This window comes from Coenobita brevimanus, chromosome 76 (assembly GCF_032717465.1).
Source record: "Coenobita brevimanus isolate Jiangsu-jjx chromosome 76, ASM3271746v2, whole genome shotgun sequence".
Classification (NCBI taxonomy): domain Eukaryota; kingdom Metazoa; phylum Arthropoda; class Malacostraca; order Decapoda; family Coenobitidae; genus Coenobita; species Coenobita brevimanus.
In genome coordinates, this window is record NC_137029.1 from 29,186,966 (window position 1) to 29,209,876 (window position 22,911).

Consider the following 22,911-nt stretch of genomic DNA (forward strand, 5'->3'; position numbering starts at 1 on the left):
CTTTGCAGGATTAGGGCGTCGGGCTATAGACAGATAGATAGATCAGATATGGTAACTGTAATATATATATATATATATATATATATATATATATATATATATATATATATATATAAAGTCAAGTCTCCTAAGGCAGCAGCTAACTGGTTCTGGACCGGGCCCGTGCCATTGAAAACTGTGCCATACAGATAGCTAATCCTATGAGAAATATGGAATTTGGTTCTGGACGCTTGCCCAAAGTCTCCTTTTTCACCCCCCTTTTCCCCATTTTTCCCCACTTTACACACGCACACAAACAAGCAATCAGTCAATGCATGTATTACACATAACAACAGGCACAAAAAAATGGGTGGGTGATCAGCCTTGTGTCTACTTGGGCAATACCACGCGCTGCAGATTGAGCGAAAAAAGCTCGACCAAGTAGACATAGATCAGCTGACTGACCAAAACATTAAAGATAGTGGAGGCTGCGTGGTCAAGCACTGATTAGAGAAGTTTATTTGATAAAGTTTGTATGCTCAAGTGTCAACAAAACTCATATTTAATATTAATAATCATTCTTATATACATGATGATGATGATGACGGGAGGCATTATACTTCGTCTTAGCTCAAAGATAGGTGCTTCATCACTAACCTGTTCATAGCAGTTTTACGAACAAACCTACAAACCAGTCACAATACCCAAATAATCTTTAATGTTTCATTACTTAACACAATGAATTTGGTGAAGTTTAACCTCCTCATATGAGAGAAAAAAGTCCACAGTTGGAGCACTTGTAGTATGGAACTGAAGTGATTGCCATCTTCTTTGTTTATAAACAGGGGAGTCGCCACCACGGGAATTTATCCGCGCGTTTCAAACCTTGCCGCCCACGCCATAGGTAGTTTATGCGCGTGGTTCGTTTTTGGGGGGTCTGGCACCTTGCCATGTCATAGAAGTCCACACCAAGGAGACTTGACTATATATATATATATATATACTGTATATATATATATATATATATATACTGTATATATATATATATATATATATATATATGTACACACAGTAACCTCACCCCAAACACGTTCTCACGGAACGCGCTCGCAATTATATGCAGTAAGTGCTGGGATACGTATAAGACAATGTAAGGTTAAAGAACCATTACGAAAACTATAAATTTACGCAAGAGAGGCCTTTGAAAGACCAAATTCTTGAACATCAGCACAGCGTGCATGGTTTGTTTTGATCACGTGATCATGTGATTCAATGTACTGCTTTTCCACAGTACTGTATTTGTAAGTTAAAAATTTACATAACTCTTCTGGTAAGTTTCTGTGCAAGCTGATGTACTATTAAATAACGTTAAACCAAGAAATAAAGTCTTATGACCAGTTTACCTGATAGGTGTTGGAATACTGCCATTTTTATTTGTTCGTTAAAGATTTGCTGTACTGTTTTTCCACAGTACAGTATTTATAAGTTAAATATTTATTGTTCTGGTATGTACTTGTAAGTTAACCCTTTAACCGCGGGTGTCATTCCAGAATGACGTTGCAAAAACTGGACCAAACAGCAGGTGTCATTCTCGAATGTTTGTGAATATTTTGAATACCCCGTGTTTTTTCCGTGCGCCAATTGTTTCAAGGGAGAGTAGCTATTAAGTTCTTTCACTCCAGCCGACCCCCACCTCCCTCTTCCCCCCCCTGGGGCCCCACCTCCCACCCCCTGGGCCCCCCACCCCACCCCGGACCAAACACGCATCAGTATCTGTCCAGCTGTGTGAGTGACAACACTGCTGATGTGATAGTGAAGTGCAGGCAATTACAGTGCCTTTTACCTGCCTTAGTGAACACAGAGTGGGTGTTTATCGTATGTGCAGTGTTCATATATGTTTATAGTATTATTATCAGAATGAGGTTGGCATTTGGTAATGGTGTGTGAGCGAAAAATAGTGATTACAACACAGCTGATATGGCAGTGAAGTGCGGGCAATTACAGTGCCTTTTACCTGCCTCAGTGAACACAGAGTGGGTGTTTATCGTATGTGCAGTGTTCATATATGTTTATAGTATTATTATCAGAATGAGGTTGGCATTTGGTAATGGTGTGTGAGCGAAAAATAGTGATTACAACACCGCTGATGTGGCAGTGAAGTGCGGGTAATTACAGTGCCTTTTACCTGCCTCAGTGAACACAGAGTGGGTGTTTATTGTATGTGCAGTGTTCATATATGTTTATAGTATTATTATCAGAATGAGGTTGGCATTTGGTAATGGTGTATGAGCGAATGTAATGGTGTGTGAGCGAAAAATAGTGATTTTACACCCCTCACTTCTAACGGCACTGCCCATCCTGTGAAAGTCAACAAAGTCATGAAACCTACATCAATGGAAAGCTGAAGGTTAGTACTTTCTAATGGTACCTTATTTTTTTCTCTAGCTTTATTCTGTGCAGAGTTATTAAGGTTTAAAGGTTTGTTTACATTTGGCTGAAACCCCCGCGGGAGAGGACAGTCAGGCCAAAACAATACCCGCGGTTAAAGGGTTAAAGCGCTTCAAGTTAAAAGCATTAAATAATACCTTGTAACCAGTTAACCTGATTTATATGATTACCCACGATCGTCGGGTTGCGAGACAATTCGCCGTCAAGACAATTCGCACCCTGGACGATTCCCCGTCATTCTATAAATATATTTATTATTAATTAATACTTTTATAAATATACTTATTAACAATTAATCAATACCTTAATAACTATATTTCAGGGGGATCCATCAAAGTCTGTGTTCAATAGCATAAGCTTTGGATATTATTTACTAGTTGCACCTTTACTCAATAATTAACTTCTTTCTTCCTCGCTGTAGTCGCCTTTCAATTATATTCTTGCGTTACCTATAGCTATCTTCATTGATGACGGTGAATTGTCTTGTTATTGTTGTGACGGTGAACTGACTTGACGAATTGTCCCAAAACCAACTGGCATCGGGATGTTGCTTTGTGTTTACGTATTTGCTAAGTTTTGCTGTGCAGTACTGTATTTGCAAGTTATAACATCAAATAAACCTTCTAACCACTTAAAGTGCTTCATAATGATTACCAATGGCTGATAACAGCAAAACACCACATTTAGGGGGTGTAGGGAGCAAAATAAGGAGTACAGTAGTTAAAACTTACATGGTTTTGTGCCAAACGTGCCACGTTTGGAACGAAACCCACACATTCAGGCCGAGCTTGCTGTATATATATTTGTGTATATATATATATATATATATATATATATATACATATATATATATATATATATATATATATATATATTATTTATATATATATATATATATATATATATATATACACAAATATATATATATATATATATATATATATATATATATATATATATATATTTGTGTGTGTATATATGTATATATATATATATATATATATATATATATATATATATATGTGTATATATATGTATATATATATATATATATATATATATATATATATATATATATATATATTTGTGTATATATATATATATATATATATATATATATATATATATATATATATTTGTGTATATATATATATATATATATATATATATATATATATATATATATATATTTGTGTATATATATGTATATATATATATATATATATATATATATATATATATATTTGTGTATATATATATATATATATATATATATATATATATATATATATATATATCACATTACATATATATATATATATATATATATATATATAGAGTAAGACCTCACTAAAACGGACTAATTGGGGCCCAAGCCATTCCAAAAAATACAAAAATTCCGATAAAAGCAACATCCGGACTTCCCACTGCTAACCCGGACATTATCCAATATATCAGACATTAGTCCGGATTGCATAAACGGTTTTTAAACTGTTTTGACTAACATTGTGGTACTGTATTGTGTTATAACTTCACTACATTAATCAAATGATATTATATATACAGTATAATAATACTGTACTTGACACGTAGGGATGCCAACAGCATCCCTGTAAAACAATTAACTCTAAGCCCTAGGCCACCCCGTCTGGGATACATGGCGTCTGGCAATGAATGAATGAATGAAATACTGTACTGTACACTGATAAACATGTCTTTTATTTACCTTATTGTGGTGAACATAGCTGAAGTGGTCAGGTAGTCTGGACTGTTTCTGGCTTTATCAGACTTTTCCAATATATAGGAATTTAGTCCGGTAGCTCCTCAAGTCTGATAAAAGCAAATTCCGGTCCACTGAAATCCGTTTTATCGAGGTTTGAAATTCGTTTTACCCCCCTGGGGGTAGGGGGGTTCAAGAATACTCCCCCAGTATCCCTGCTTGTCGTACGAGGCGACTAAAAGGGTTGGTGGTGGGTTAGTGCCCCACCCCGTAAAAAGAACTAACTAAAAAAGCGAACAAAGCGCCTCAGACCCGGACGGACCATACGTTGACGACTAAGGAACGGACGAAGGACATTCTTAGGGTGGGAACGTGGAATGTGAGAGGAGCGAATGATGAAGTAAAAGAGAGAGAGATTGTTCAGGTGCTTGAGGATGCAAAAGTGGATATATGTGGATTGACTGAAACTAAATGGAGGGTGAAAGGGTGAGAGAATGGGAATATGGTTCAGGTATATGTGCAGGAGTCAGTGAGAATGAGAGGGCAAGAGAGGGAGTATGTCTGATGATAAGCAAGAAGTGGAAGGAGAATATAAGAGAGTATGGAACAGTGGGTGCAAGGATTGTATGGGTGAGGATGAAAGTAGGTATACAAGCGTGGGCGATTGTATGTGTGTATGCCCCGACAGAGGATCGAGTGGCAAGAGTGAAAGATGAGTTTTGGGCGAGTGTAGAAGCGTGTATGGAAAAGTTTGAAAGGAGCGAGAGAGTACTGTTGATTGGAGACATGAATGGCAAAGTTGGGAATGTATGAGTGGATGGAGTGGTTGGTCAGTGGGGTGTGCCAGCTGATGTAGATGGGAATGGAAGTGCTTTGGTGGACATCTGTGCTTGTAAGGGGTTGGCAATAGCCAACACCTACTTCCGGCATAAGATGATCCACCGGTATACATGGAGAGTAATGAGGAGGATGGATGGTGAACTTGATGAACGAAAGGCAATGATAGACTACGTGTGTGTGGATGAGCGAATGAGAAGACAAGTGTTGGATGCAAGAGTGTGGAGAGGGTGGGGGAATGGAGTCTCGGACCATCACTTAGTGATGGCCAAGGTAGAGCTGCAAAGAAAGTGGCTGAGGAGACGAAGGGGAAGACAGGAGGATGCAACTCCTCTGAGAAGAGTGGAGAAATTGCAAGATAGTGAGAAAATGACAGAGTATAAGAGCATAGTGGAAGAAAGACTGGGAAGGTATGAGCTAGAGCAGATGGAAGAGGTGGAAAACGTATGTAAGATATTCACGGAGGAGATAGGCGCAGCGTGTGAGGCGGTTTGTGGAGTAAGGAGGAGATGCAAGGGTGTGCAAGGGACAGCATGGTGGAATGATGAGGTGAAACGAGCAGTGGAACAAAAGAAGAAGGCATATAGTGAATGGTTAGCGAGTAGAGGTAGGGGAGAAGATGAGAGAGAGAAGAGAGAGGTATATGTGAGCAGGAGAAGGGAGGTTAAGAGACTGGTGAAGGAGAGTAAGAAGAAAGTGGATGAGGAGTTTGGGAGGAATCTGAGTGTGAAATGGAGGGAGAGTAAGAAATTGTTTTGGAAGGAGGTAAAGAAAGTAAGGCAGTGTGAAAGGGGAAATAGTAGGGGAGTGAAAGATAGGAATAATAGATTGTTGGTGGAGAAGAGAGAGAAACTGAAGAGATGGAAGGAGCACTTTGAGGATTTGTTGAATGTGGAGAGTGAGAACAGTGCGAGTATAAGTGGTTGGGGAATGGCTGGGAGAAGAAGAGATGAGAGGAGGGAGGAAGAGATCACTAGGGCGGAGGTCGTGGAAGTGATGAAGAATATTAAGTTGGGAAAGGCCCCAGGTATTGATGGAGTGTGTGGTGAAATGCTTAGGTATGGGGGTGAGATTGTTGTGGAGTGGATATGGAAGTTGTGTAGATTGGCTTGGTAAGAGGGAAGGGTTCCAGAGGACTGGAAATCAGGTATAATTGTTCCTTTATACAAAGGAAAAGGAGAGAGAGAAGTATGTGGTAACCATAGGGGTATTTGCCTACTTAGTGTGATTGGTAAAATATATGGTAGAATACTCATTGATAGGGTTAGGCATATGACAGAGGAGCTAGTTGGAGAAGAACAAGGGGGATTTAGGAAGGGAAAAGGGTGTGTAGATCAGATATTTGTTCTAAGATGTTTAGTGGAGAAATATCTAGAGAAGGGAAGGAAAGTGTATGCTGCCTTCATGGACTTGGAGAAAGCTTATGACAGAATAGATAGGCAAGGTATGTGGAAGGTATTAAGAATATATGGAGTGGAGGGGAAATTGTTGAGTGCTGTGAAGAGTATGTACGAGGGAGCTAGGGCTACGGTGCGAATGGATGGTGAGCTGAGTGAGTTCTTTGATCTCAAGGTGGGACTGAAACAGGGTTGTGTGATGTCTCCATGGCTGTTTAATATATACATGGATGGGGTTGTAAAGGAGGTGCAGGGTAGGGCAGTGGATGTGGGGGTGGCTCTAATGAATGAGGGTGAGATTTGGAAGCTTCCGGTGTTGCTGTTTGCTGATGATACAGTGCTGTTGAGTGAAGATGAATGGGAGTTGCAAGGTTTGGTGAATGAATTTGGGACAGTGTGTAGGAGGAGGAAGCTGAAAGTTAATGTAAACAAAAGTAAAGTTATGGTGTTTGAGAGGAATGAAGTCACAGAGTGTGCAGTGAGGTTGGATGGTGAGGATATGGAGAATGTGAGTGCATTCAAGTACTTGGGTAGTGTGTTGAGTAAGGATGGAACTTTGGGGGATGAAGTGCGTGAAAGGGTACAGCAGGGAAGGAAGGTTGTTGGTACACTGAGAGCAGTGATGAGAAATAGGGAGGTGAGTATGGAAGTTAAGAATTCACTGCATGATAGTATTGTGATCCCTACCCTGACGTATGGATGCGAGGCATGGACCTTACAAGAGGGGAACAAGTCAAGAGTGAGAGCAGTGGAAATGAGTTACCTGAGAGGAGCATGTGGAGTGATGTGGAGGGACAGGTTGACGAATGAAGAAGTGAAGGAACGCTGTGGGGTGGATGTGGATGTGGTTGAGAAGATTAGGAGAAATACACTGAGGTGGTTTGGACATGTGGAGAGAATGGAGAATGAAAGACTGACTAAAAGGGTGTATGTGGGTGAGGTGGGAGGAGGGAGAGGGAGAGGAAGACCAAGAATGAGGTGGAGGGATGGAGTTGAGAGGTATATGAGGGAGGGGGGGGGTGAGTTGGGGGAGGGTAGTCAAATGGTGGGTGACAGAGCGACTTGGAGGCGTTTTGTCTGCGGCCACCCTTGCGGGATTAGGGCGTCGGGCTATAGATAGATAGATAGATAGATAGTGTGTGTGTGTGTGTGTGTGTGTGAGTATAAATATATATATATATATATATATATTCTACATATATATATATATATATATATATATATATATTCTACATATATATATATATATATATATATATATATATATATATATATATATATATATATTCTACATATATATATATATATATATATATATATATATATATATTCTACATATATATATATATATATATATATATATATATTCTACATATATATATATATATATATATATATATATATATATATATATATATAGTATATTTATGCATTATTTATATATACAAGGCAAATACCCAGAGACGATACCCCTAGATGCAATACCCCGGCATAGCGATGGTAGTAGAAATACCACCCTATCCTGCCAAACGATGGCCAAATCCCGGTGTAACAATGGGCTTTGTTTTTCTTTTTTCATTTTTTTTAAAATCAATTTTGATGATACTGTATTTTAGACTTTTGTGTTTATGCTGATTTATAAACTGATTTTAGACTTAATGTGTTTTAGTCATATGTGGGGTGAACACTGTCAATTTGGGTTACAGTTTATTAAGTTTGATTTTTTCCAGACTTCTGATGATTTCCAGATTATATTTTTGGGTTTAGGTGAGTTATAAACTGTCTTTAGTCTTAGTTTAGCTTGTTTTAAAGCTATTGGGGGTTTAGGTTAGCTAGAAACTTGTTTTTGAACTCATTAGGGTGGGTTTAGGACTTGGCTGGGGGAAACCCAAGGCTCAAAAATGCTTCCCTATACTTTACATGTTAAATCTACACCGAGATAAGATACCCTGCCTAGACAACTAACTCAGTGTCAAATGGCCACTCATTACGGGATTATGGTGTCTGGCAATAGATAGATAGATAGGTAGATTGTTAAACCAGGGTATGCCTATATATATACATCCTGTCGATTGGACCTTTTAAAAGGAGCTTCACAGCCAAGGGGCTAAGAACTCTGACAGCCAGACAACAACAGGATTGGGTGGTGAGCTCCAACACCAGTGTTGACAACTTCAGAGATGGATATTAATGCCCAATAGTTACATAAGGATATTAATGCCCAACAGTTATATAAGGACAGTACAAAGTACATGATCTGGATGGCAAAGTGGAATGTAAGGGGTGCAAATGATGAGGTGAGACAGAGATTGTCCAGGTGCTTGAGGGTGTGAAAGTGGATGTATGTGGATTAACTGAAACTAAATGGAGAGGGGAGAGTGTGAGAGAATGGGAGTATGGATGGGGTATATGTGCAGGTGGAGGTGAGAATGAGAGGGCAAAGGAAGGAGTGTGTATTGTTGTGAGTAACAGATGAAAGGAGAATATAAAAGAGTATGGATCAGTTGGTTCAAGGATTGTGTGGGTAAGACAAAGTTGGACTACATATGTGGGCGACTGTGTTCGTGTATGCACCAACGCAAGATCGTGCAAGCAGAGTGAGAGAAGAGTTCTGGAAAAATGTGGAAGTGTGCTGGGAAAAGTTTGAAAGGAATGAGAGGGTGTTTTTGATTGGTGATATGAATGGAAAAGTAGGGAATATGAAGGTGGATGGAGTAGTTGGTGACTGGATGTGACTGCTGAGGTAGATGAGAATGGCATTGCTCTAGTGGACACTTGTGCTGGGAGGGTGTGAGGGTGTTGGTGACAGCCAATACCCTCTTCAGGCACAAAATGATCCACAGGTATACATGACGAGTAATGAGATGGGTGGATGGTGAACTGAATGAAAGGAAGGCAATGACTGATTATGTGTGTGTGGATGAAAGGATGCAAAGGTGTGTACTGGATGCAAGGGCATATAGAGGCTGGGAGAGTGGACTTTCTGCCCACCACTTGGTGGTGGTCAGAATCAAGGTCCAAGTAAAATGGAGATATAGAAGAAGGGAAGGACGGAAGGAAGGAGTAGATGCAAGGAGAGTGGAAAGGTTACAAGACGATGAGAAAAAGTCAGAATATAAGAGAGAAGTGAAGGAACAATTGGATAAATGTGAATTGGAGCAGATGGGGGATGTGGAAGGTGTGTGAAAGATATTCACAAAAGAAATCTGTGCAGCATGTGAGGTGGTGTGTGGGGCGAAGGGAATACGAAAGGGGGTGCAAGGAACACCATGGTGGAATGAAGAGGTGAGACAGGCTGCAGCACAAAAGAAAAAAGCATATAATGAATGGATGAGAAATAGGGGTGTGGAAGAAGTTGAGAGACGGAAGAAAGAGTTATATGTAGAAAGGAAGAGAGAGATGAAAAGATTAGTAAAAGAGAGTAAGAGAGTGGATGAGGAATTTGGAAGGAATTTGAGTGTCAAGTGGAGGGAATGTAAGAAAATATTCTGGAAAGAGGCAAAGAGAGTCAGACAGGGTGGCAATGAAATTAGTTGGGGAATGAAAGATAAAAATGGTAGATTACTAGTTCAGAAGGGAGAAAAAGTGAGCAGATGGAGAGAACACTTTAACCCCTTAACCACGGGGCGTCACTTTCGTGACGCTCGGGAGCAAGGGATCATACCGCGGGGAGTCACTTTTGTGATTCTGTGTTATTATGAATTCGCCCGGGCTTTCAAGTGGTGGCTTGTATCATCTATCAGTACTACCAGTGTCCAGCTATACACAGTTCTGTTAATGTCACCTGTACTCCCATCCACTGTTGACAATTTAGCCATTTTTCTCCTGTCCTTGACTCCCCCTCTCCTTACTGTACCTCCCCTCCATTACCCTCTCCTCCCCCCTAACCAACTGCGCTGCACTACACAAATCGTGGACGGAGTAATCCAATCATTTTATCCACTGAAATGTGCCCTTTGCCCTATTCTTATACAAAATAACATATACAAGAAAGGGAAAAGGTAATTGATACTGCCATACATCTGGAATGGGCTAATTATCACCTGGCAACACCTTACGTGCACTCGTTCACTAATCTTCCCTGTTTATTTCCCCTTGAAATATGCCGTATGACCTATTCTCATAATAAAAATAAATATAAGAAAGGAAGGGAGAAGCCTTAGTGATATTTATATTCACCTGGAACTACCTAATTTATTATGTACTGTCTAGATTTCCTGCCAATCATTTCATAGCGTATATATTAGCAGTTGTCACCACGCTGTCATTGTCAACCCTTCACCGCCCCTAAGCCACAGCATTCAGTTTACTGTCGCCTTTCAAGGTGAAACTACATCGGATTCGCGCCTGTCCAATTTCGCCGCTTTTTAGCCTCATACAAAGGGCCCTGTGACTTCTACTCCTACTAAACCTCATGTGGGAAGGGGTAAAGGGCTAAGTGACTCTGCTGTGGAACGTGAACTGGCTAATATCAATGATAATGATGGACAGTGACTACGATCTTTCTGGTGACTGTAAAACTGTGCAAGTGGAAATGTAAATAATGTGTAAATAGAAAGTGAAAGCAATGGATGTAAATATGATTGAACAGTGGAAAATAGTTTTATAAGTTACATCAAGTGACAGTGGATAACACTGTGTAAATAAAACAGAAATGTAAATATTGAAAATACATTACGTAGTTTACTGAACATGAAAATGAATGCCTGGAGCGAAAATAAACTACTATTACTGAAGGAAACTTATGGATAAATACTGTAGATATATATAAATTTAATAAAGTAATAGGAATATAAAGTCTGGGTGTGTTCATGAATAATAAATGACAGAATACCAGCAGGGAATGACCATGGGTGGGAAGCTCGTACGCGCTCGTAATTTACATTGCTTTCGGTGTTTTTTTTTTTTTTTTGAGTATGGATTCCAAACTACTTGAAAACCATAGGACTCTCCCTACGTGCTAAGGGGTCTTTGTATGCAGCATGTGTTAGGAGTGTAATGCTGTATGGTAGTGAGACTTCGGCAGTGAAGGAGGAAGATATTCGTCGGCTCAGACATACAAAAATGACAATGATTAGGTGGATGTGCAGTGCGTCCCTGCGTCCAAGGCCTGGAGGCGCTGGGTTTACGATGGAAGAGTTGAGAGGTAGAATGGGACTGGAGTGTATTGGTGTTGTGATGAGGAGAGGTAGATTGAGATGGTTTGGACATGTGGAGAGGATGGTGGATGATAATTGGGTGAGGAAGGTGAGAAGTGTTAATATTGGGGGTGGGGTTATGAGGGGTAGACTGAGAAAGACATGGGACGAGGTCATTAAGTGTGACCTCAGGGTTAAGGGACTGAACAGGGAGGCTGCAATGGATCGTGCAGCGTGGAGAGCCGCCATTAGGTGACCAAGGCCGACACACGCAAGCATGTTGGAGCCTTTAAAAACGAAAACGAGTAGTGTTTCTAGTGATAATATCAGGCTGTGGTAATCATATTACAGGGTGTCGGGAAGTGCAAAGTGGAGACTTCATTACCCAACTTCAGAAGTCTCCACAAGTCCTACAGTTGTAGACGAAGGCTCAACAAACATCCCAGGAGAAAGCTGAAGGTATGTGCCATATGCATATATAACTATAATATTCTAGGACTAGCAACTGATTTTTGGGAAATATTTTTAAAAAGTCTGTCAGAGCGCGAATATCCCCGCGGGAGGCGCAAGGAGCGGCGAACACATCCCCGCGTTGTAGGGGTTAAGTAATTGTTGTACATAGAGAATGAAAGTAACGCGAGTATAAGTGGCTCGGGAATGGCTGGGAGAAGGAGGGAGGCGAGAAGACTGGAAGAAATCAGTAGGATGGAAATTGTGAAAGCAATGAAGAAAGTCAAAACGGGGAAGGCCCATGGAATTGATGGAGTGTGTGGTGAAATGCTGAAGCATGGGGGAGAGATAGTAGTAGAATGGATGTGGAAGATGTGCAGACTGGCCTGGGAGGAAGGTAAAGTCCCAAAGGATTGGAAGTCAGGTATAATTATTCCCATGTACAAAGGGAAAGGGAAAAAAGAAGTGTGTGGTAATCATAGGGGCGTTTATCTTCTTAGTGTAATTGGCAAAGTACATGGTAGGATACTTATTGACAGAGTTAGGGAAATAACAGAGGAATTAGTTGGAGAAGAACAGGGAGGCTTTAGGAAGGGAAGAGGTTGTGTAGATCAGATATTCATTCTTAGATCTTTAGTGGAAAAGTTTCTAGAGAAGAGAATGAAGTTGCATGCAGCCTTCATGGATTTGAAGAAAGCATATGACAGGGTGGATAGACAAGGATTGTGGAAAGTATTACGAATATATGGAGTAGATGGGAAGTTCTTGAATGCTGTGAAGAGTATGTATGAGGGTGCTAAGGCTGCAGTGCATGTGAATAGTGAACTGAGTGAGTTCTTTTATTTGAAGGTTGGGGTGAAACAGGGATATGTCATGTCTCCATGGCTGTTCAATCTGTATATGGATGGGGTTATAAAGGAGATACAAGGTAGGGCAGTGGATGTTGGAGTGGCCCTAATGAAAGAGGGAGGTGTTTGGAAACTCCCTGTACTGTTGTTTGCAGATGATACTGTGTTGTTAAGTGAAGACGAAGATGGACTGCAAGGCTTGGTGGATGAGTCTGGGAGAGTATGTAAGAAACGGAATCTAAGGGTGAATGTAGGGAAGAGTAAAGTTATGGTCTTCGAGAGATTTGAAGTCAGTGAATGTACAGTGAGGTTGGAGGATGAGGAAATGGAAAATGTGAGTAGGTTTAAGTACTTGGATAGTGTGATGAGTAAGGGTGGAAGTGTGGAGGGTGAAGTGCCTGAAAGGGTACAACAAGGAAGAAGGGTTGCTGGTTCCTTGAAAGCAGTGATAAGAAACAGGGAAATGAGCATGGAAGTGAAAAAGTTATTACATGACAGTATTGTGATACCAACTCTGACGTATGGAGGTGACGCTTGGACGTTGTTGGAGGGACATAAGTCAAGAGTGAGAGCACTGGAAATGAGTCATTTGAAAGGAGCCTGTGGAGTCACATGGAGAGACAGACTGACAAATGAGGAAGTGAAGGAGCATTGTGGTGTGGATGTGCATGTGACAAGAAGCGTTAGGAGAAACACACTGAGGTGGTTTGGCCATGTGGAGAGGATGGAGAGTGAGAGACTGATGAGGAGAGTGTATGTGAGTGAGGTGGAGGGGAAGAGATGGAGGGGAAGGCCAAGGATGAGATGGAGGGATGGAGTGGAGAGGTATATGAGAGAGGGGTGTGTGAACTGGGAGCAGGGCAGTGTAATGGTGGGGGACAGGGCGACATGAAGGCGATTTGTTTGTGGCCACCCCGTATGGGATATGGTTGATTACTGAACCCACTAAAGCAAATAACACATTAACTCATTAAATATAATTATTTTTTTTTACCGGTACTGTGTTCTTGCTATAAGACAATCTCATTCACTTTTGGAAGGATTTTTCCTACTGATGAAGTTAGCCGAGTGCTTCTAACTCCAGCTGTCTGAGAAAACACCCAAAAGCTTTAAAAGGGTGTCTGGTGGTATTTAAAAGGAAAAAAAAAAATCAATCACAATAAACCAGTTACTCCCATATCAGAAGTAAATTACTCTCAAAAGACCACATCCCTAATCATGCACCATTCTTTTTTATGTTCAAAAGATAAACATCTATCCACCCATCATACAATCCTACGTTGCCCCATGAGGAGCATAGAAGCTCGGGGCTGGGCATGTTAGTCCTGACATTTATGATGAGAGTGACCAGCCTCACTCATCCCCGAGTGGCATTACGTGAACAATAATTCCCAACCATCCCTTGGATATAAACCTTCACCGGCTCAATCCAATTGGGGTGCTGTAATTACCCATTAAACCACCAGGCGCCAAAATTTGGTTTTATGGTTACCACCTGGCGTAGTAAACGGTTTCCTGGTGTACAGGAAACCATCTGGTTTGTCACTCAGTGTAAAGTCACCCATAGGCAGAAGGAAGGGGAAAGAATGAAGGAAAGAAAGACAGAAGAGGGAGTGTAAAGTCACCCGTAGGCAGAACAAGGAAAGAATGAAGGAAAGAGACAGAAGAGGATAGAAGGAAAGAAGGACGGAGAAGAGGAAAGGGTAGACACCTGAGAGCAGCACAATATCACCTGTGGTAAACACGTTCAAGTAACTGGAGAACCTGTTGTTTGACAAAAGTCAGACAACTGGGTTTCCTCATAATTAAAGCTTATCTTTTCAAAATTATGACATATTTGTCATTACATCAAGCTGCCACCAGATAATTTCATTTAACTTTAGAAGGGATCTCTTGTAATGTAGTGGTTAACAAAGCCTATATCTAACCCCTTCTGTTCATAAGTCTCCACCATTTGGAATTTAAAAATAAAATAAAATAAAAAAATGGAAGTAGCAAGAATGAAGTAAAACACACACACACACAGTATCGGATTGAAAGGGGCTAATGGTGATTGCATGGGTCAAAGATGTTCTGTGTGTTGTTTCCATCTAAAAGGAAATGGATTAATTATGACTACAGTTAGTTTATAATAATCATGAAACAAAAAAGCTGCAACCCAATATACTGCACATGAGATCCAACCTGGTCACTGGCAAACATTTGCATGCAAATTTAACCACTTCCCTCTGATGACGTACTGTATCATATTCTAGCTACCAAACAGATAATGCAATAATCTGATGCAATTTTGAGAAGACCTTCCAGTGGTGGGGCTAATGAAGGTTATATCTATTCCTTCCAATTCAACAAGTCTATCCTAAGCTGAAAAAATCCATCTGAAGATACCAAGAATAAAATACAATGTCATGTACAAGGTCATCATAGTGAAGGGGATAATATTAAATAAGGGTGATCATAAGCAAGACCAAAGTAGTATAGTACTAGAGAGAGAGAGAGACTCAAAGGGCATGACTTACGATGGTAGCATCAGCATACCGATGGTGTTGTAGGAATTGTAGAAAAGACTGTTGTAGAGGTCATACAACGGCCGCCACTCCAGTACAAGTTCATCTGGGCTCAGCAATTCTTTCTTCCTACAACACAGGATAACTTATATTATCATGCCTGACGTAAAGGTATGGTAATAATCAGGGTTGTAAGTACAGCATGTCCTCATTTTACAACAGGGATGCATTTCTGAAAACTGATCATACCCATTTATCTTTATACCGCATTTTAAAAAAGTTACAAGCATAAAAACAAAAAATATAACATTCAGTGGTAAAATGTGAGTTTACTGTTCTGTACTCTTTAACAAAAAATGACCTTCAGTACTGCAACAAGAGAAAGGAATCTTCAATTACCCAAATAGGTACCGACACACTAAATAACACAGTTCTTCTGTATCATCTTCCTAGCAAAATAGAAAGCTTCATAAGACTGGTGAGTATAGATAATACAATAGTTGTCTAGTATCTGCTATAAAAATAAGGCACATTATTATTCATTATACATTTTTTCCCACTTGTTTAACAATGATGCCATTTCTTTACCTTACTGAAGTCTTTACTGACAGCACTTCTTTACAGTACACAGTACTGACATCAAATTTTCTGAGGAAGTTCATTCCAAAGCTTGTGATGGTAAATATATACTGTTTGTATATTTCCAAACTGCAATTATGACTCAATAACCTTCTTCAGTGACTCCCCAACCATCAATTTCAAACGTAACTTACTTGAGCAGTATCGTGAGCATCTGCGCAAACTTGGCCATGACCCAGAACTCCTGGTTCTGAATCACTGCAAGCTTGTACATTAATTTTACCAAGAGGATATGGTCGTCTTTGGAGAAGCATACTCCATACAGCTTCACAAATCTGAAATAAAAATCCTATGATGACACGCACAATTTAAGATGCTATGTGTTATAAACATACCAAAGAACATTACCAGTAATGCCTTCAATTGGAGGACATAGTTGTTTACTCAGACTTTTTGAGCTGGAGGTATAGATACAGCCTTTACTAACCCCTTCATTATTCAGGCCTCCTAAGCTAAGACCATATGAAAAAAAAAAAAAAAAAAGTAATCAGAATGTGGCAGTTAATCATTAGAATATACATGTATGAAAATATTTATGTATGAGGTGGGGGGGGAAGCATAGGGGGAGGCCAAGGATGAGACGGAGGGATGGAGTGGAGAGATATATGAGTGAGGGGTGGTGTGAGGTGGGGGGAGAGCAGTGAAATGGCGAGGGACAAGGCAACATGGAGGTGATTTGTTTGTGGCCACCCCTCATGGGATTAAGGCATCTGACAATAGACAGACAAACAGATGTAAGAAAGTACAATGTATCATTCAAAACATTACCTTCTATCATTACTGAATTCATTGTGAAGTGTTGTAAGAGAAGACTGCAAGTGAGGCCCCTGCCACCCCCCCCCCCACCCAAATCACTTGTGTTTTTTACTACTGAAGAATATGCCGGGTGTTGTACAAAAGGCACCATATATGATTTATGGCATATACCAAATTATAAAGAAGGCAAGTGAGGGCACCCACCTTTCACTCATTTGATGTAGTACTTCCTACGGTACTTCTTTGTGTCAATCATTCTTTGGAATGAGTTACTTGAGAGGAGCATGTGGAGTGACATGGAGGGACAGGTTGACGAATGAAGAAGTGAAGGAACGTTGTGGGGTGGACGTGGATGTGGTTGAGAAGATTAGGAGAAATACACTGAGGTGGTTTGGACATGTGGAGAGAATGGAGAATGAAAGACTGACTACAAGGGTGTATGTAGGTGAGGTGGACGGTGGGAGAGGGAGGGGTAGACCGAGGATGAGGTGAAGGGGGATGGAGTTGAGAGGTATATGTGGGAGGGAGGAGTGAGTTGGGGGCAGGGTAGTCAAATGGTGGGTGACAGAGCGACTTAGAGGCGTTTTGTCTGCGGCCACCCTTTGCGAGATTAGGGCGTCGGGCTATAGATAGATAGATAGATTCTTTTTCTGTCTGTCCACCTCTCTTTCTACTTCTCCTATCCTTTCTGGCACTACTGCTTACTCTTCACTTCAGGTGGTTCTGTATGGTAAGACAAGTCTAATAGTTTCATGTTAACTCACGAAACAATTTATTGCAGTAAGCGGTAACCAAATAGCCAACAGTAGAAGTCCTCTCATTTGGCATCTGGTCTTACCGTATATCCAGTCTTTCAGTGGTTTTCATAAATAGTCCCATTACAAAAGTTCTCTGCTCTTCCGGCACGAAGCTATGCTAAGCCGATCAGCCAATTTGGTGCTGTTGACTTTTGGTAAATTTTCAGAATTTCAAAACTAAAAACTGAATGTATGTATGTGTTTCATATTATTTTTAATTGATAAAAAACAAGTTGTGCTTGCTTCCAGTATTATTTTACATTTTTAATATATATTTTTTTGCAGAGCTGATTTTTTATGCTAAGGACGCGTTAAAATTATTGTAAAAAGCTTAGGTCCGCCACGCATGCAATATTTGACAGAGGAAGCTCAACTCTTCAGGAATTAATACTGCTTTATTAAGGTACGTTTTGCAGTAGTATGAGGTAGAAAGCCTTAACCATGTAGATAATAAGTGTTGAAATTTGTGGATGGGGCTAAATGGAACCCACCTGAAATTTTCTCAAAATGTGTACTACCGGTACTAATCAAGAGTTTGTCTCTATTTCTAACATGGTGAGGAACTACAAGAGAAAGGAGCATTCCAATAGGCTCCAATACAACCAAGATGACATGGCTCGTGCTCTCCTTGACCTTGACAAAGGAGACAACACAATAAGGACAATTAGCAGTCGCTACAAAATCCCCGTCGCAACTCTTCACAGACGTTGGAAAGGTCATGTCAAGAACCCTGGTCAGTTGGGGCATCCTACAGCCCTTTTACAAGATGAAGAGAGGGCAATGGCTGCTAATTTAGCTGCCCTTGGAGACTACGGGCTTGCTTTTGACATGGCCGACCTGTGCCACTTTGTGCAAAACTTCTTGAACAAGAAAGGTCAACAAATCAGCTGCTTCAAAGATAATTTACCTGGTGTTGACTGGGGCTATGGTTTCCTTAAGTGCCATTCTGACATTATAACAAGCAGGCATTGTCAAAATATATCGTATCTAGGAAAAGAGCTGCCGTCTCTGACACTATTGTTAATGAATACTTTAAAAACCTTGAAAAAACACTTGACGGGGTTCCTCCTGACAATATAATTAATTATGATGAGACTAATAACACCTCATTTACATGTGTTCATAATTGCCCCTATGTTTTACACACACACACAAAATTTCTGTTTGTATGGTATACAAACTGTATGAATGTTTTTTATGTTTTTGTTTTACCATAATATAAGAAAATGGTCTTATTTTGATGGAAAAGTTTTTCAAAACTCTGCAGCTGCTCTACTGAAATGTATGGTTATTACAAGGCTGAAATTGGACTAATTTTGTTTCATATAACCCCATTGTACGGTATGTTCTTGAATGCATGGCCTAGGGAGGACAGGATTAAAATTGAAGAGCTGAGAGCAAGGATAAGACTGGAATGTATTGGTGCTGTGATGAGGGGTAGACTGAGATGGTTTGGGCATGCTGAGAGGATAGAGGATGACAACTGGGTGCAGGTGAGAAGTGTTTGCGTCGGGGGTAGGGTTGTGAGAGGTAGACCAAAAAAGTCCTAAGATGGTGCCACAAAGTGTGACTTCAGGGATAGGGGACTGAATAGGGAGGCTGCCAGAGACTAAGCAGCATGAACACTCACCATTTGGTGCCTAGGCCACCTAAAGATGCAAAAGTACCTCTCTAATACGTAATCATTTTAGTATATACAGCTGGTAAATGAACATAACTGCTAGATTGCATAAATACCCTAGCACTAAAAAAAACAACAGTATGGCAAGAATGCTGACTAAACTCTTGAGACCTATACAGAACATAGGTTTACTTCCAATCATTTCTACAGACATTGTAATTGCAATCCTCTAAGGAACAAAATTTTTGGTATATACAGTACATATTTAGCAGAGGCCACAACTAAAAGTGCATGTAACTATGGTGAAAAGTTTTCTGTTAACATCTTGCCACTTGCCTTTTTCAACAGCACTTGTCACAAACTAATTCCTTCCCCCTAGTGGCTATTTGCAACATGTGTCATACAAGAAAAGTATTACAGTATTACAAAACACATAATTTCTAGTTCTGACCTGCTAAATTTTTAACACATCTCCCAAAACTGGAGAAGTGGGACAGACTGGACAGCCCTTTGCAGACTTTCAGTAACATTACTGGAGAGATTTTTTAAAAGCAGAAAAAGCTTATGACAAATGGTGGCTTTGCATATTGTTTATCATAAAATTTGTTAACTTCAATCATTATACAACTTCCTATTTGCTAGAATACAAAATCAACATAAACTTAATGCTGTACACAGCAGACAGATTGTACTGGTAAAAGCTGCATTATTAAATGGACAAAATCTGATATTGTAGACACCTAAGCAAACATGTGCACTACTTTAAGCAGCAGAAGCACCTTACAGAATCAGTTCTTCTTCCTGGGTCTGCTAAATTTCTTATTATTTCTGAGGTGGTAAATAATCATTTCTTGTTAAATATGCTTCCCCATTGTTTTTGGCTGTTTTGCTGTGACAATTCATTTGATTCGTCAGCATAATCGCAGAAGGGACTGTCCTAAACCCAACCTATCCTAGCTTAACTGTACCTAGTAATTTAACCCACCCTACACTTGGGAAACTGGGTAACGAAATCCACTTTTGAGTGCGTTAAGTTTCTTCCACTGGGCTGGAAACAATCAACTGTAGGGACGGCATAGGGAACGTGCTAAGAGGGGGAATTTTTCAGCAAGAAGAGGTAATTTACCACCCTGAAAATAAATCTGAATAATACACAAAAACAGGAGGAATATGAACAGAGTTGGTAACGCCTTTCTGCTGCTTAAGAATAAAGTGTACATTTACCGACACCTGAACATGGCCTACACTTGGAAATATTATTCAGGAACTAATGAAGTTCACCCAAAGCACACATTTCCATTTTTATTTACCGTCTAGAGAATCACTTGCCTTGATAACTTTGACACCCAGTGAATACATCCAGGTCTAACATCACGAAGAATCACAGCTTTTGCCAAATTTTCCTTAATATCACAGATCTGTTCAAGAATTTCATTGTCCAACTGTTCATTGTAGGGGAGTAGTTTGTTGTAAATGATACGTTTCTGAGGCTTGAACCCCAAATTTGAGTAGTTTTCTTCCATTTTTCAAAGAGTATGATCCAATACTTCACACGTTCACTCCACCATTATGCTGCGCAACACACGATTCTCAACTAAAACGTAGAACTTTCACGATGATGTTTTCACAATGACTGCTGCCATGTTAGGTGTGGGTGAGAAAAGCGGCTTCCCATTGGCTCTCACAGGCACTGGTGGCGCCGCTCCTCCAATCAGACGCTGCATTGTATAACTTCATGCCTCGCCGCTCAGCTGGTGCCATAAGGACAATCTTACACCTGTACAAATGTTATTAAAAACGTAAGTTTATTCGAACTGATATATACATATAACATGGCCGATATAATACCGTTCATTTTCTCAGTGGTTGAATGTAAATATGCATTTACCAGTAATGCAAAATCCAAACAAAGACATTATTACACACCAGATTCTAATAAAAACCAAGAGGTGTCCACAGTACACAATGCTTTAAGAACTGAAGATAAAAATGACAAGAGGAAAAAAAAAATCGCACAACAAAGAGAAGCAACGGTATCCCAATTTTTAAATATACCTCATTGGTTTTCCCTGTGCATGTCACTGATCCAAAGGTGAAGCTCCACGTGAGATGCCCCGGAGATTTTTGTCACGTAATAATTATTAGTAGGATTTTTCCAGAAGGGTTTTATCACTGACTAGTAACTACCATGTGGCGTCTTATATAGAGAGACTGGTTCGGTGGTCTAGACTCTAGTTAACGTACACATCTTTTGATACGTGTGGTAAAGAGATTAATCCCCGAGCTAGACCTCATCAGACCATATAGCCCTATTAAGGTTACAGGAGAGCGCTACCCCTCCCAGCACTGCAGCTACCGGGCGGGGCGCGAACTCGCAACCTCACGATTACGAGCCCGACACCCTACCACCGAGTTACCGCGTTCCCCGATACGTGTGGTAAGCCCCATGACCAAACGATATAGCAATGTGGATGCTTGTGCCTCTGTGTAGGGGAAACGGCATTCTCCCACTATTTTTCACTGGGGTAACGCCATTACCCACTAGTTGCACAGAGGAAAATATGCATTTTGTTAGAGGGTTAAGTTTTGATATTATTGAGAAGCTGGATCGTTAGTTCTTGTAGTTCTCTATGCGTCAGAGTTGCCAGTTACCCCGCTATTTGTGAGTGGAGGAATTTTGTGAGTTGTACTTTAATTTTTATGCTCTTTAAAATGACGGCGGTGACAACACAAGCCGCCACCACACCCCCAGGAGGAGGACACTGAGGGCTGGACGGCGCGCGGATTGCGCCTGGGCAACAGGGCCATAAGTTCATCCGGGCCACGCGCCCCTGTTCCCCGGAACTCGCCTGCCGCCAACACCTTAGTCAAAGTGCACTACCTACCGGACGAGCTGACCACTGACAGCACTGGGGTGGAACTGGCCCAACGGTTCTAAGCAGCACTCCAGCCACAGCCTATAGCCAGACAGCTGAGATGGCCGATAGCCGCTCAGTTTTTAAAGAGAGGGCCTATAACTGCTCACAAAAAGAAGGGCCACGGCCTATAGCCGGGCATCAGAGACAGCCTATAGCCGCTCACCAAGAAGAAAGGGCCACGGCCTATAGCCGCTCACAAAAAAGATCACGGCCTATAGCCAGACCATCAATTAGGAGACGGCCTATAGCTGCTCCGCCTAGTGCTGCTCACACCCCCTACAGAAACCAGCGACGGCCTATAGCTGCGCTGGGGAGAGACAGGTAAGTCCCCTCTCCTTCTGTAGTTGCCTCGGAGGGCATGCCATCGGCGACGGCCTATAGCCGCGCCCATAGGGAGAAGATGACCTGTAGCCGCTCCTCTCCTGGACGGCACCCTCCTTGCAGGACCTCGGTGACGGCCGAAAGCCGCACCGGAAGGCAGGCGAATACCTCGCCTGAGTGCCCGTTAGGGAGTCGGGCCCTGGCGACGGCTGATAGCTGCGCCAACAGCGAAGGGACGGCCCGTAGCCGCCCTCTGTTTGTTGCTCAGGGGAACCCACAGTGAAACCAAGTGAACTTACAGTGAAACCAAGTGAACTTTCAGTGAACAGTGACATCAGCACTAAGAGTGTAAAAGTAAGTTTACAGTAAATAGTGAGGCCAGAAGAGACCGAGACAAGTGAATAAAGAAGAACAGGCGCCCTAGTGAATCCCAATGTGCAGTAGGGCCAAGTAAGTCTCTAGAGCACAGAAACATAGTGAATATTCCCAGCAGTGATATTAACCTTGTCCCCTTGTAACGACACTTGTAGCTACT

General features: G+C 40.9%; 1 protein-coding gene across 1 annotated transcript in view; it reads right to left on the reverse strand.

Annotated features, from left to right (window-relative positions):
• The window catches only part of LOC145408248 (proteasome activator complex subunit 4B-like), a 212,521-nt gene extending 191,713 nt beyond the window's left edge, over positions 1 to 20,808 (reverse strand). Inside the window, exons 1-3 of the mRNA XM_080279014.1 lie at positions 20,467 to 20,808; positions 16,098 to 16,238; positions 15,337 to 15,453 (exon numbers count right to left, since the gene is read on the reverse strand). Of these exons, the coding sequence (XP_080135140.1) occupies positions 15,337 to 15,453; positions 16,098 to 16,238; positions 20,467 to 20,660 (452 nt within the window). The 5' untranslated portion in view covers positions 20,661 to 20,808. The remainder of the gene's footprint in view (positions 1 to 15,336; positions 15,454 to 16,097; positions 16,239 to 20,466) is intronic.
• Between the last annotated feature and the right edge of the window lie 2,103 nt (positions 20,809 to 22,911).